The sequence below is a fragment of the Hemibagrus wyckioides genome, linkage group LG25 (genome assembly GCF_019097595.1).
Source record: "Hemibagrus wyckioides isolate EC202008001 linkage group LG25, SWU_Hwy_1.0, whole genome shotgun sequence".
Taxonomy (NCBI): domain Eukaryota; kingdom Metazoa; phylum Chordata; class Actinopteri; order Siluriformes; family Bagridae; genus Hemibagrus; species Hemibagrus wyckioides.
Window position 1 is genome coordinate 11057218 of NC_080734.1, and position 15655 is coordinate 11072872.

Below are 15655 nucleotides of genomic sequence, written 5' to 3' on the forward strand. Positions count from 1 at the left end.
TGGGTACCAATATATTGTGTTTTGCTTTGGGTGTTAACTGTACTATAATATGATGCTCTTGTGTATCAAATGTCACATTAAGTCTACTGAGAAGATACAAACATAATAGTGACATCTCCTTATACAACTCTTGATATGCTGGGATCGTAATTGCTGCCTAAAGTGTCTTATGTGACATGTTACAATTATGTAATTATCTGGGTGGTGCCAAGGCACAGTGGGTAGCATTGCCACCTCACATCTCCTGGGTACCCAGTTTGATCTGGAGCTTGGGTTATTGTGTATGTATTAGAGTTTCAAGTGGGTTTACTCTGGGTTTTCAGGGCTTTCTACAACCTATTAAAAATATGCTAGTTTGGTGTCGGGTTTGATGAATAAATTTGCTGCAATCTGTGAAGGAGTGTGCGTGTCCCTTCCAATTCTAATCTTATACCCAGTATTCCAACACAACTCTGAATAGAAAACGCTTAAAGAATATATAAATACCTGGGCGTGGAAGATTTCTTTGTTCCTATATAGACAATATATAGTATTAATATATAAAATAATAGTATAGTAGTAATATATAAAATAATATTATTATTATTATCATAAGAAGGATTTTGAAACTGGATCATGCCTTCTGTCTCTCTCGCTCTCTAGTGTCAATAGCAGGTCTAAGGAGGATGAGACTTCTATCAAGTGCTGTCCGAGGTGCGGTATATTTATTGAGAGAGACGAGGGTTGTGCCCAGATGTTGTGTAAGAACTGCAAGCATGCCTTCTGCTGGTACTGCCTGGAGTCTCTGGATGTGAGTCACACTGTACAGCAATCACATTCTGCATCATATACACTAATGCTTTTAAGTTGCCATTTTATTAGGTATACTTAATTATTAGGAATACTTTTGGCCTTCAGAGTGGCATGAATTTACTTGAACTGGTAATCTTTAAGATCCTGAATACATTATACACTTGCTGCAAGCTGGATGGCTGCACAGTCCTGCTGCAAACAGCCCATTCCAACTCATCCTAAACATGCTCCGGAGGGTTAGGGCGAATAAAGAAATAACAAAAATCCCTAGAACTTTTAGGTGCCTTGTAACAATAGTTACAGTGATTTGTTTGGTAGGTTATCCAGCTGGAAGTGTCCATCTAAAAATAAATCATATGTAGCCATGAAGAACTGATCAGCAGCAATATCAACACTCATTACTCAAACACTGTCATTCAGTAGGTCTCCAGTGTATACTAGGAAAACATTCTCCAAGCCAGAATACTGCCACCACTGTAAGCACAGTGTTCACATCAAATAGGACTTTACTTGTACCATATTCTGACCCCACACTCTGCAAAGGTTTCTTGGTTTTTGCCAGTAAAGCCAGAATGTGGTGTGTTTTAAGGTGGAATTTTCCACAGCAAAATTAAAATGGGACATGATGTACATGGATGTGGTTTTACACGGTTATAAATTATTTTTGTCCACAAAATTCATGGTAAGGCAAACCCAAGACAGCTGTTAATTAATATCTTATAAATGCTAAAAACCAATGCTTATACGCAACTATAAGCAGCGGACAAGACAGTTAATAACAGGGTTGAAAGGGTCGGTAAAAAAACACCAAATTAGACTAGTTTAAAACTCCTTTTTGTCTGCCAAGATCTTGGTTTATAGCAAATATTCTAAGACAGTGTGGCTATGATGTACAAAATCATTTCTAAGAAATTCTGCCACAATTTGGGAAAAGGGAAAGTGAATGAGGTCAAGTCCTCAGAAATGTAAGTGTCCATGCAAAAGCCGGAAAAAAAGAAGTGTCTTCCTTTTCCAGTAACAAAATTTTAAGGTTATTTTCAGGTTATTCTGTGGTGTTTTGAGAAGTAGTTTGGGCTGATTAAGCTGTTCTGTGAGTGCCTTGTGGGAAAGTCACCTGTATTGAAGACTTTTACTCAACATACAGATGACTCTCATATGCCTACTACAGGATGAGAATTCACTAGATAGTATCCTCCAAGTAAAGTGCAAAGGCTGTGGAGTTACTAACACTAATATCTACACTGACGACCTGCACTTTTACAGTATACTGCTGCATAAGTGTTAATTTTCTCCATATTTTCCAGGATGACTTCTTATTGATCCACTATGACAAAGGAGCATGTCAGAATAAACTGGGTCACTCCAGAGCAGCTGTCATCTGGCATCGCACACAGGTATGTGGGGTACATAAAAACACAGCTATGTGAATGGATCTGCATGGCTCCTTTACTGACCGATGCTTTAATTATAGACAGTAGAGAAAAACATAACTCACTTTTTTTAGCTTGCGTAATGCTGAGGCTCAGCTGCAAAAAACGAGTAGTGGAAGGAGAAGACAGGGTTTTTCACACTGGTTAAGCCATTTAATCCCATTCTCATCACCTAGCTGTCTAAAATAAGCTTCTGGAGGGAGTGTGTGTGTGTGTGTGTGCTCCTAAAAATCTGCCAACCCACAGAGCCTCATACTCAGTATCTAATAGTTCACTAATCGTTTTTAGAACAGTATTTAGATCCATTCCATTTGAGTTAGTGGACACACCTTGTGAAATCACTGCCAAGAAAAATCAAGCCAGAGGTTGGCAAGAGGCAAGAGGGTGTTTGCCACAGAGCCATGATTACTGATTAGAGCCCTCTTGTGGTATGTAATGTTTTGGTCCAGTAGTCATAGGTCCTTTTCCTCTCTGTTTCCATCAATAGATACTGTTCCCAAAAAAATGCTGGCAAAAGTAAAATAAAAAAGTAGCTGTTTGATTTTGTAAATACTGTTTCAATGGTGTAATAATATTAATGCCAAAGATTATGTAGTCATGCACAGTCATAAGGTATATCTGGAACAGTAATACTGTTTTGTAGCACAATTTAATACAATAATATGGCATTTTAAATGTCAACGTAGACATACTAGGACAGGCATTTTCTTTATTTAGAAATCATCTTTAATAAAGCATAAACTTTCCTGCTTTACTATTATTTAAATGCAAATAATTAATAAAGTTGGGTATTTTATGTCACAATCTTGCTATTTGAATATTTACTTTATTACTGAATTGTCAGTGAATATGCCAAGAAGAAACTACAGACGTTTAGGTTGCTGGCTGTGTGGAGTTTGTGTGCATCTTCTAAACATGTCCATTATTCATGTTATTAAATTTATTAATGTTATTTGTACTTAGGTATCAGATTGCAAAGAATCAAGTGGATTGAATCACCACTAGAGCTGGTTTAATAAACATAGTGCATATAAATATGTGTTTTTGATCTTTTGGTGTAGGTAGTGGGGATCTTTGCTGGTTTTGGCCTGCTCCTCCTGGTGGCCTCCCCATTTCTGCTCCTGGCTACACCTTTTGTCCTTTGCTACAAATGCAGATGTGGTCATGAAGATGATGACCCCTTACCTTCCTAGTTCTACTATCAGCATGGCTATAGAGCTTCAGTAATGCTCAGAAGGATTTGTCTTCCACTTGTGCTATCCCTGCACACTCTCTCATCAGGAACACGTGTACCGTACCTGCTCTTAAAGAGAGTCAGGAGACTTCTGCTATCAGCAGGCAGGATGGGAATCAGAGTGTGAATCTCTTTTCCCAGTTTTCCCAGTCTTCTAGGAGAGCTAGAGCTTATGGTGATGTACATCTTGCAGGTTACAATATGTAATCTTTCATTAAAAGCTTTAAGAAAAGCACATAATCTAGCAATCCAAAGTGGCCTGAATCCTTCCTTCATCTGAAAACGTGTTTTCGTTTGCTTCTTATGTTTTCATCTCATATGAGTAGCATACACTTCATTTTCCTGTACTTGTACAGTTTTTCATGCGTTATAGTCTCCAACATGAAGCTAAGAATTATTGGCTTCTGATTCATATCCAGTATTTTGTCACTCTGATGCCAGTAGCTTTAAGGCATAGAGAAAATGCTGAGAACTTATAATTAAGTGAAAAAATAGAAAATCTGTCAAAATCTTACTCAAATAAACTGGACACATCCAGGCAAAAAAATTATTCAAGTGAAAGTAAATACCTTCACATTTACTCAAGTAATTAAAAAGTAAATGTTTCAGCTGATGACAGAACACTAACGTGTGTTTTTAGGTAAAACATACAGTTTTAAAATTTTTACTTTGTTAGAATAAAGTGTTTAAGCTGGCTAAGCTTAATGGATGAGTGAATTTACCAAACAATTATGACAAATTTTTAGAAATGTGTTTTGAAATTAATCCAAATAATAACTTGATTTGCTTAGAACCCTAAAATGTCTAATCGATTTAGTGAGACAGGAGTGTGTAGATAAAATCCTGAAAGCTGAACAAAAAGTGATCTTTTTCCTAGCTCTGGCAGCTCTTCAGACCTGAGCTAGAGGTTTGGGAGCTGCGTCATGGGAAGCATGTGGCTGAGATTTGCTACAGCAGCAGCTGGCTGTACCGTGAGGGCCTGTGGCTGCCCACGCAAACGGCCTCTCTCGGGGCCAGTGGGCATCTGCCTCGACCCGCACCGCTTCACCCTCCTGCATCAGATATTCATGCACTGCTCCACCCGCACCATCTGCGTCTGCACTCACCAGAAGCTCAGTGAACCCCAATGGTCACTCACAGGAGAGGCTGGGGCCTCTCAGGTCAGGCAGCACTGTCACTCTGAGCTTATTCACTTCAGACCACAAATGAGTCTCTGGCTCTACATCTTTCAGTGTTAACCAACTAGGTCAGGGGGAGGAAGTGTGGGAGATGGGGTTAACCACAGTGATAGAAGAAAGGTTACTGCCCCTGAAGGTATGTAAAAAAGAACAGATGAATGTCAACTTCAAGAACAGATGAATCAGTCTGTAATAACAGCGACTGCCTAGTCCTTGCCAAGCTCCAAGAAACGTTAAAGAGATCATAACATGGTTATCATATTCACCTACTGATGGCCATACTTTTTTAATTAACCCAGTCATCATTAGAAATACACTTACAGGTTAGCACACTGAGGCAGTTCAAGAAATTTCACCTTCTAGTCAATAAATAATTGGAACTCAACTCCATCTCCCATGAATAAGCATGCAGTGCAAATCCAAAGTCATGAGTTACAGCTTCTTAAGTGAATTAACTCATCCTGCAGGTTTCATTGGCATGTGGAGGTCATGATGTTTGCAATTCTCAGCATGTTTTTAATCATAATTTACACCAGTTTTCTTTTTAGCTTTGTTTTCAAGCATCACTGACACTGATCTTCAGAAATTAAAGGTCAAATCTGGGTCCCTACAGTCCCAGAACAAAGTCTAAGCAGAACCCTTAAGTTTAGAAACCTTTACTATCCAAAGTGTACTAAATATTTTGTGTGAGAGATCTAGTTTGTTTCATCCAAAACTACAAAAATCAGGCTAATTCAAGAGATCTTTACGTCATCAAACTCCTACATAAATCTGTAGAAAGAAGATTGTTTGTCCTTGTGCATGACATGCTTTATTTTGCGTCTACATGTTTTATTTGGTTGATGTACAGAGCACTGATATACATGAGTTTTTAATTTTTTTTGACTCCACAGTCAATTAGATTATTAGATTATTACATTATTTTAATAGCTATTTTAATGACTGGGCAGCAAGAAAACCCACTGCTCTTTACAATGCCAGTAGTATTAGTCCCTCTTCACTCCACTTAGGTTCTTGTTCAATCCATTTAGGCCCTTGCGATTAGACTACTGTAACTTTCTTCAGCAAATCTTTCTATGTACTATCAAACTTCTGCAGCTGATCCAGAATGCTGTGGCATGATATCCCCAGTTTCTCCCAGACTACCCAGTTGCCTTAGTGGTTAAAGCTGTGGGTTACTAGTCAGATGTATAAGATCAGTCAGGCAAGGCCCTAAACCCCATCTGCTCTAAGTGCACTGTATAACAGTAGACCCTTTAGTCTGACCTTCTAACAAACTGAGATATGCAAAGAAAAGAATTTGACTATTCATTGATGTACATGTGACCAATAAAGGTCATTGCTGGTTTGTTTTGGCTTCCTGCTGATTTAAAACACTGACCAGGCTCCACTGCGTATCAAACCCTTTACCATGTTCACTCTGACAATGACTGCAGACACACAACTTGCACTAAATATTAAAGAAGAGCAAGGTGTCTGAAACAAGCTGACAGCTGGAATGGATATGATGAATTGGGCCTAAACATGGAAAGACTCTTGTGCAAGGAAGAAGCAATTTAGTAGGGGGGAGTAGTGTTCTCTGGTTAGATGAAACAAAAATGTATCAGGCGAAAAAAGCAGTGAGACTTTTCATCCAAAGAACGTCAACCTAACTGTAAAGCATGGGTATGGCAGTGTAGGGTTTTCGGGGTGTCTTGCTGGAAAAGGGATTTGGTGCATTATGAGGAAGGAGAATTAATGACAAATTCTGAAGCAACACCTCAAGACATCAGAAAGAAAGCATGACAAAAAATTGGTTGCAACTGGGTCCTACAGCAGGACTATTATCCTAATTATATAGAATATAGTTAGTATATAAGTATTCAAAATTGCCATCATAAATCCCTGAACTAAAACCGAGCTGAAAAAGTATGTCTTAACAAGGAAGCCCACAAACCTGACTGAATTACACCAGTTCTGTCAGGAAAACTGAGCAAAATTACAGCAAAGTATTTTGAGAACTTTGTAGAGCGCTAACTCAAGGATTTGATTCATGCTAAGCAATGAAAAGGCATTGCTATCAAATGCTAATGAACTGTAAGTAAACTTTTAATCTAATAAAAAGCAGATAAATGAGAGCTGAAATAGTAAATAAAAACTGAAATACATGTCTCTGAAATATTTTTATTACCTTAATGAAGATTCTCTAAATAACATTGTTGGGAAAATTTGAGGTTACATGTCTTCATCTTTAGTGTATGTAAATTTGTTGGCTTACTTTTATCCACCACAGACATCTACTACAAAGCAGCTGCGTAAAGCACTCTGGAAAATGCTGTGAACGTACGGATGACAAGAGGATCATGACAGTTTCTACTTAAGGTTCCAGTGCTTAGTGTCAAATCCTAAGCTGTAAATTCAGCACTGTATTGAGGTATATACAGTAGGAATGTAAGTGAGGTTTACTTGTAGTACCATTATATAGACACTAGAGGGGACAACTGCTGCATGGTTCTATGATCATGCTCTCCAGATCACACAGACAGTGAAAGGACGGTTTCGGGAGATTTGATGAGCATGTGATGACAGACTCAAGAAGGGAAGTTCATGCTTGTGAAACCTAAAGTATGTGTATCCAAACTGCATCAGGTCACCTGTTCATACTGTAACAGTATGAGGGAGCTTGCATGCTTGCGCTCTCTCTCTCTCTCTCTCTCTTTCAGGCAGTGTGGGCCGGCTGTGGCCCAGCGGCTCACTGGCAGGTGTTGATGGCGCTGTTGGCCAAGGCCAAGGGAGCTGTGCTGGCTCTCGGCTCTCGCTGCAGTCTGCCTCTGCCTGCCCGGGCAGTCCCACTGGCAGCTGGCATCACGCTGCGGGCATCTCTCCCAACTATAATTACCAACTCCAGCTGCAGATGGAGACAAGCAGGCGCACCAGTCGCTGCATCCTCCACGGCCTTCAGCCACCTCCACATTCCACCCCACAAACAGCTTAAGCACACCCCATTCTGGGGTGAGCACCTCACATCTTACCAGCTAGTAACAAAAGCATTAACCAGCTTTATAAGTAAACGACACCAGTACGTGTCAGCTTGTGTCAGTTAAATCTCTATTATGTAAACGTGTTGGAATAATTTTCTCACCACTCCTACATGGTGCTCTGTCAAAGTGTGCATTTGTCAAATCAAGAAAAAAAATCTGTTCTCTCACGTCTTTCACACATCCCCTCACTCGGCCCATAGATACGTGTATCAGCTCACAGATCGGTGGACATTTAAAACACCACTAAGCTCAGAAAAAAAATAAAAAGCAATACTCTATCAAATTTCAACCTAATTTCTGTCCACTGCATCTGTGGTGTATTAACATTTATGTGATTACCCCTAAAAAAGAATCTTAACAGGCAACACATGTACAACCTTTACTTCTCAGCAATAGACCTGTCCAGGGTGTACCCCTGCCTTTCGCCCAATGTGTGCTGGGATAGGCTCCAGCAGAACCCTGTTAGCCTAACTAGGAATAAAGCGGGTGTAGAAAATGGATGGATGGATACTTCCCAGCAATAACAGTCCTAGGATTAACCAGATATAAGAAAATATCTTTCTTAAGCTGATGTAGTTTTATAGGACCCAGCACTGGAGCAACACATTAAAAAGTAATTCACATTCCATTCCAAGGCATAGCTACAAATTCTTTCCTCTGTATCTCTGACAGAGTGAATCTGAATGATACATATTTAGAGCTGGAAAAGAATAAATGACTGTGCTTTTAAATGAATTTCTATTAGACGCAAATTGAAGTAAACAGGTTAATTTCACAGATACATTTATAAATGTGTATTTAAAGTAAACATGTTTTTGACCCCTTTGAGTGTCCTCAAATATTCACTCTAACGCCTGTTACAGATCCACTTTCACCACTAGGAAACATTTAGAATATTCACATGTTCAACAAGCTGTTGCATCACCTCAATTTCCTAACAGTCATGGCAAGAAGAAATGTCTTAGTCTGTGATCTAGTGAACCAGTATCGAAGTATTCACTGATTTAGACTTTAAAGCATTTGTGTACGTCTCTCTGGATAAAGCTGTCTGCCAAACGCCATAAATGTAAAAGAGTAAAAAAATGAAAATTTTCCTTATTTTCTGTCATGTGATTTTGACAGATAAAGTCCCTAACCGTACAATCCTGCTAACCAGAATTATAGACAAAATGTACATTTTTGATAGAAAAAATAAGAAAGTTTGAATAAATCATTAGAATGTTGTCATGCCAATACGTTGGCTGATAGTGACATTAACTACATTTTGTAAATCAGCTACTTTTATGCTAAACTATACTTTTATAATAAACTTGGCTTTTATTTTTTAATACTGCTACTTACAGGATAGAAAGCATGTAGTAGAAAAACTGGTGTATTTTTTTAGTGGTTCATCTAGACATAAGAAATATTGTCAGACTAGAAATGTTATTTATATATATATATTGTCCTGTGGAACATATATCTGTTTATTAAGTGCCATTTTGCTTTTATGGCATCTCATCTTTTCAAAAAAATGAGATGTACAGAGTCTTATTTCAAGGAATCCCTCTGATGTACAGCTTCTGTCTGGTCTCCCTGCAGACGTGAGCAGTACTCCTCCACAGGTTTCCAAAGTTTTTGTTTTCTAAGATGAGTACATAAGTGAGTGTGTGTGTTTGTCTGTGCACATGCCTGTTTGATGGTGTGTGTGTGTTCAAACTGGGTTTGTTCCTGAGCCCAGGCATCTTCTGAATCAGACACGGTGTTGCAGTGACAGATGGGAACTCCAGGGAGACCGAAGGAAAAAAGAGCCTCGCATATCAGCCAATGTTTTTTCCACATCTACACAGAAACACTCTCCTAACAGCACTATAACCACTATTCAACATTATTTCAACTCTAATATTGCTCAACCTAATCTCTAGCCACCACATGTGTTGTGTGCTTATGTATTATTACCACTGACAAAGAATTTTCTGCACATTTCCCTGCACTGAGAAATCAAGAGAATACAGTGTCTGTGCACTTGTTGGTTGCAGTTACAGCTGTTGAATTTTGTCCATAAATGTTGATACTTATAATCTTATGCTATGACATAAAAGCTATGAGACCGTGGCAGTGAGACTTCTTTATGTTGTTGCTTCACATGCCATGCTATAAAACCTCTCTCTCGAGAAAATAATATTACTGTAATAAAGCACTTTGAGTCATTGAGAAACATTTCATCCCATTACAAAATGCTGCTAAATTTATACTGTAAAGCTTAATGTGCCTTTTAAACATGTGTTTTGAAGATTATTGTTAAAAAATTGTTAGATACTGCAACCATGTAAATCACTGGATTGTGGAGAAAGGAGCCATTTAACTGCCAGCTAACTATGATGGAGTGACATTGCTAGTGCTAAAAAACATACATTTAACAAATTAATAATATGTGTTACCTTGCACATAATTGTTGTGTTATTTTTGTGTTAGTGCGATGTATTCTGGTTTCTCTCACTGTTTCCTCCTCATGTCGTCTTGTTTCACTGTTCCCTCCTTTAGGAATTGCTCAATAGGGATTAAATCTACATCTGGATTACTGTAAAGCTGCTTTGGGATGCTGTGCACTGTTAAAAACTCTACACAAATAAAATCAAATTTTAGTGAATAATACTAAAAGGTAGAAAATTAGTTTTTCTCTCATAATTCAAATACTGGTAGGTGTATTTGGTTTTATTGGCTGCTCTAGGTGTGAATGAATGTGTGTGTGTGTGTGTACACATGGTGCGATCAGGAGCAGGGCAGCTATCAGAAGAAGAGAGGTGACCTTGTTACTGTACCACTCGAGGCTGGTCAGGCTGGTGCAGTAGGAGGCATGTGTCCATGGGGAAAGTCAGACAGATGCTGTTTCTCTCTCGTTCTCGCCGTCTCTCTCCCTGTGGGTGAGATGGTGCAGTGTCGTCGGTGCAGCTGCCACCCTCACCATCAGGCAGCACAGGAGTGTGCACTTGCTAGCTCTCTTCTGTGACCTCCACTACCATCTCAAAACTTTATTCAGACAGCTGTACAGCACACACACAAAGCCAGTGCATCCACAGCTGACCTGTGTATGGAGACACGCTCAACTGTCCACACGTTTTTACACACTTAGTGTGACACTGTGTCAGCATGTGTCTGCGGATACACGTGTGTACATTTCTGTAATATGTTGTGTGTGTGTGTGTGTGTGTGTATGTGTGTGTGTGTGTGTGTGTGTGTGCAAGTGGAAAGAGGAGTAAGGGGACAAAAAAAGCAGAGGCTTCACACCAGCTGCCGAACATGACATTTTCTGGCTGGGCCAACACACCCCAGCAGGAGCAACATCTGTGTTCCTGCCTTTCATCCCCCCCTCTGCTCCCCAGGCATTATGGCTCAGATATCTGCAGCCTAAGAACCAGAGACAAACAGCCATTTTCCACCAACAAGATGCTAGTGCTGCTGCCTAATCTCAAACCATTTCACACCTTCTACTGTAAATGAGACAGTTCTTAGCTGGCAAAATGGGTTCAATTCCAAAACCAAAATCATACTAGTCCAGAACCAAAAGTCAGCGGTTTGGCATAATTTCAGCAGTGTTTTGTTTCCATGACAGCAACAGGAGCATCATCATTCATTCATCTTCACTAACAATTTTAACCTGGTCACAGTGGGTCCAAAGCCAGTCTTGGTCCAGATCACAGGGGCCCATAAACACACACACATTCACATACTTATTCACCCCTATAGGCAATTTACCCTAACCAATAACCAAATCCCTGCTTATGGGCCCGCCTCTATTTTTGGACAGTGGGAGAAAACCCATGCAAACATGTGAAGAACATGTGAAACTCTGCATAGACAGTGTTAGTCCTGATATCAAGATCAAACCCAGGACTTTGGAGATGTGAGGCTTACTGCACCACAGGATGTAGCTCAAATATAGACCACAGACACTATCATGAACGTGTGGCAGTCTTTAGTTCATGATAGTGCCTGGGGTATATATTTGAGCTTCACCCTGGTTCTGTATGAATGAATGAATGCTCCTGCTGGTCAGGGTCATGGTGGTTGACTATTATTTTGTTTAAATTTTGGCAATTAAAGTTTAATAAATGTGTTAGAAAATATTTCAAGCAAATAAAACAAAAAGAATAGCTGTGCACACAACTGTTGAGTGATATGAGGTTGGAGAACTGTTATAGCCAGAACCTTGACAATGCTGATATTTCTATCTCTGAGGGGTTTTCCAGTGTTATCAGAGGGCATATTTCAATAGTGAAGCAGAACTTGTGATTTCTCGTTTATAGAAACACTACTAAAGTCACTGCTGAAAGTTTCTGTGAGTGTCCTTGCTTAATCACCCTGTCCTGGTTGTGGAGGACATTTGCAAAATAGAAAGTAACCTTCTTACCAAAAATAAAAATTTGTGAAGATGACACTTTCTCACTGCATGTACATGTGGCGCTGGATCCAAACAACACTTCCTGACTATTCGCCATCTCCACTGTCCCAGTGGTCACTTGCATATCAAAGCAACATGAGTTCTGCATGGTGTTATTCAGAGAAGTTGCCAGTACAAAGCCATTACAAGTGAAGAACATTCAGCAACTGGCCTACTCGCTGAAAATTCAGGTTGCTGCAGGCATTTTACTCTACATGTCTCTCATAGGCAAAGCTATTTACAACCCATGCAAGCACTTTGATTACATCAGCCAAGATCAGTGCCTTCTCTCTGTGACTTTGTGGAGCGAGCCAATAGCCCGTTCTTAATGGAGGCATTTATGTGTCTCTGTTCTCCTCTGAGCTATGATTGCATCCTCATTAACCCTGCAGTTTATTCATCTTCTGAATGGAATTCTGTCCTAACTGTCACTATAAGGCATTTACAGGGCTGTAAAATTGATGTTGCAGCTTGGTGAAGAACAGATTTCCACGTGTCACACGTCAAAGAATAAAGCGAACTTGGCAAGAAGTAGCAGAATAGAATAGTGCGGCGATGTCAGCCGAATCTGCGGCCTGTGAAGAGCAGGCACTCAGCCAGGCCCTTTTATGAGCCACAGGGACATATTTATGCTCTACTTCCACTAATGGAAGCAGATTGAGGAGGAGGACACTTACCAGATTAGGACCGTGTTCCCTTTTTCCTTCAAGACTCTAGTAAAAGTTTTGATTAGTATTAACTTTTAACATGATAGGTGGAATAAACCATAAAATTTTATTGATTTGGTCAATATTTCATGTGCTGTGAAAAACTGAGAAAAACTGAGCCAAGTAAAAGCTATGAAAAATGTCCTTAAAAGAAAAAAAAAATCCACCCTCAATGAATATCATACTGATTTTTTAAGATTTATTTCCAAATGTGGTCTTTAGCTTTAGCTTTATTTTATAATGAAATTCTCAGTTTTAGTTTTAAAAAAAGTATCAAAATGGTGGTTTGCTACGTTACCCACAATGCCGTTATCCTTGTTTTATCTTTAACTAAAGGCACTAGCAACACATTAGTCCTTCAGACCATCCAGTTCTCTCACTTCATCATCTGTACACTCTCTTATTCCAAACCTTCAACTTTCATGCATCAACACCATCATGCCTATCATGTGGTCAAGCCCAATCCCTGTTGTAACTTAGCAGAATCTACATGTAATGCTCCATTGCATACTGGATTCTTGTGCCCATTTTCTCCACTACAGTGATGGCCCTGTGGTTAACACACTGAGTTATTAAGCAGAATGTCAGGGGTTCACCTCCCAACACTACCAAGCCGACACTATTAGAGCACTGACCAAGATGTTTAACTATCCAGGGTTGCCATATCATAGCTGACCCAAACTTCCTAACATCACAGACAAACAATGGCTGTGTCATCTTCTATGCTTCTATTTTTTTTGTTAATATGAAATGCTGAACACAGCTGGAAAAAGGTGAGAAAAGTAGCTTTTGCTTTTTTAGAGGTAACATTGAAACCGGAGAGTTATCCATTTTGCTTGAGATAATTTTTTTGTCATATTATCCACTGTTGTAGATTTGCAGGCACTTTCCCCTTGTGACACACAACTGCTAACTTCAAGAGCTGGGGTTTTTTGAGACCACAAATTAATGGACTCGGTCTTGTCATAAAGTCTGGTGAAATTTTACTCGGTTTATTGTTGCACTTGGTTAATAAAGACATTACCCGGGACCATAACATCATTTCCATGAACATGTACCTTGTAATATTACTTTTACAGTACAAAAAATAATTGTGTCTCCTCACCAACTTCTATAAACAGATGAATAACCTAATTTTGACAAAAAAAAATACAATTTCAATATGTATTTTTTTTTAAGTAAGCCAACATTCAGAAACCTGGTGGGAATAAATAAGTACATCCTATTATTCAGTAACATACAGAACCACTTTTATCAACAAATGCTAAACATAAATTTTAAATAAATGTTTTCTGTAAGATTTACCAGTCTCTTATCTCACTTTGGATAAATTTTGACCCACTCTTCTTTACAGCATTTCACTTCATTGATTTCATTCATTCATTCATTTAAGCCCGGCGTTTCCCACAGCATATCATGAATGTATGTAATGCTAATTAATTTCATGTGACTGTTTCAAAATATTTCATTTTCTGATGTGTAAAATAATATAGTACTTGTTGTATTTGGCTAAAACACAATTTTTTACCTGCTGTGTTTTACCTGCTTTGATTTGCAAATCTTTACATATGCTGTACTGTTTCTTCTAGTGTATATTTAAAATAAAAAAGTGAATCTTTTGTATAACTAGCAAACTTTGTCATTTCATTTACTTCACTCATGCTTCTTAACCACCCCCAAGCCACATGTGCTTCATGCAGCAGTGATATGAAACAGGATTACACTGCAGTGCTTGCTAGTTCAATGGGCTATGCTTATCATGTCCTATGTATGTCCTGTGTATGTACAGTACTGTGCAAAAGTTTAGGCACATGTGAAGAAATGCTGTAAAGTAAGAATTCTAAGAATATTAATCAAATCGATATTTGGTGTGACTACACTTTGGCTTCAAACCAGCATCAATCCTTAGACGTTACAAAACGTCAGGGATTATGTAGGATCAGTGTCAGGTGTATGAATAACCAGTTATACCAAGCAGGTGCTAATGATCATCAATTTTATATGTTGGTTGAAACAAAGTCACTATGTGAAACAGAAACAGCTGTGTAGGGACTTAAAACTGGGTGAGGAAAAGCCAAACTCTGCTAGTATGTTGTGGAATACAATTTCATGACACAGTTCATACACCATGGCAAGACTGAGTATAGCAATAAGACACGAGTTACTTGTACTGCATCAGCAAAGTCTTCAAAGATTTCAAAGCAGACTGGGGTGTCAAGATCTGCTGTTTAAGCTATTTTGAAGAAGTACAAAGAAACAGGCAATGTTGAGGACCGTAGACACAGTGGTAGGCCAAGAAAACATAATGCAGCAGATGAAGGACACATCATGCTTACTTTCCCTCGACATCGAAAGAGGTCCAGCAAATAACTGGTGGAAACCAGTGGGACCCAGGTACACCCATCTACTGTCCAGAGAAGTCTAGCCAGATGTGGTTTTCATGGAAGAACTGCAGCCAAAAAGCCATACCTTCGATTTGGAAAGGCTAAGCAACTCAACTATGTACAAAAACATAGGAACTGGGTGGCAGAAAAATGGCAGCAGGTTCTCTGAACTGATGAGTCAAAATCTGAAATATTTGGCCGCAGCAGGAAGCAGGTTGTTTGCTGAAGGACTGGAGAGTGGTATAATAATGATTGCCTGCAGGCAACAGTGAAGCATGGTGGAGGTTCTTGAAATTTTCAGAAATTTATTCTGCAGCAGGACAATGACCCCAAACATACAGCCAATGTCATTAAGAGTCTTCAGACTAGAGAAGAACAAGGAGTCCTGGAAGTGATGGTTTGCCCCCCACAGAGCCCTGATCCCAACATCAACAAGTCTGGGATTACATGAAGAGATGGAAGGATTTGAGGCAGTCTACATCCACAGAAG

At 39.2% G+C, this 15655-nt stretch overlaps 1 protein-coding gene across 4 annotated transcripts in view; it reads left to right on the plus strand.

Moving 5' to 3' along the window:
* rnf144ab (ring finger protein 144ab) overlaps window positions 1-8864 on the plus strand; it is an 82014-nt gene extending 73150 nt beyond the window's left edge. For all 4 annotated transcript variants that reach the window (XM_058379709.1, XM_058379706.1, XM_058379708.1 and 1 more), the window contains exons 6-8: window positions 643-790; window positions 2097-2186; window positions 3284-8864. In XM_058379709.1, coding sequence (XP_058235692.1) covers window positions 643-790; window positions 2097-2186; window positions 3284-3415 — 370 coding nt within the window. In that variant the 3' untranslated portion in view covers window positions 3416-8864. The remainder of the gene's footprint in view (window positions 1-642; window positions 791-2096; window positions 2187-3283) is intronic.
* Window positions 8865-15655: the final 6791 nt, after the last annotated feature.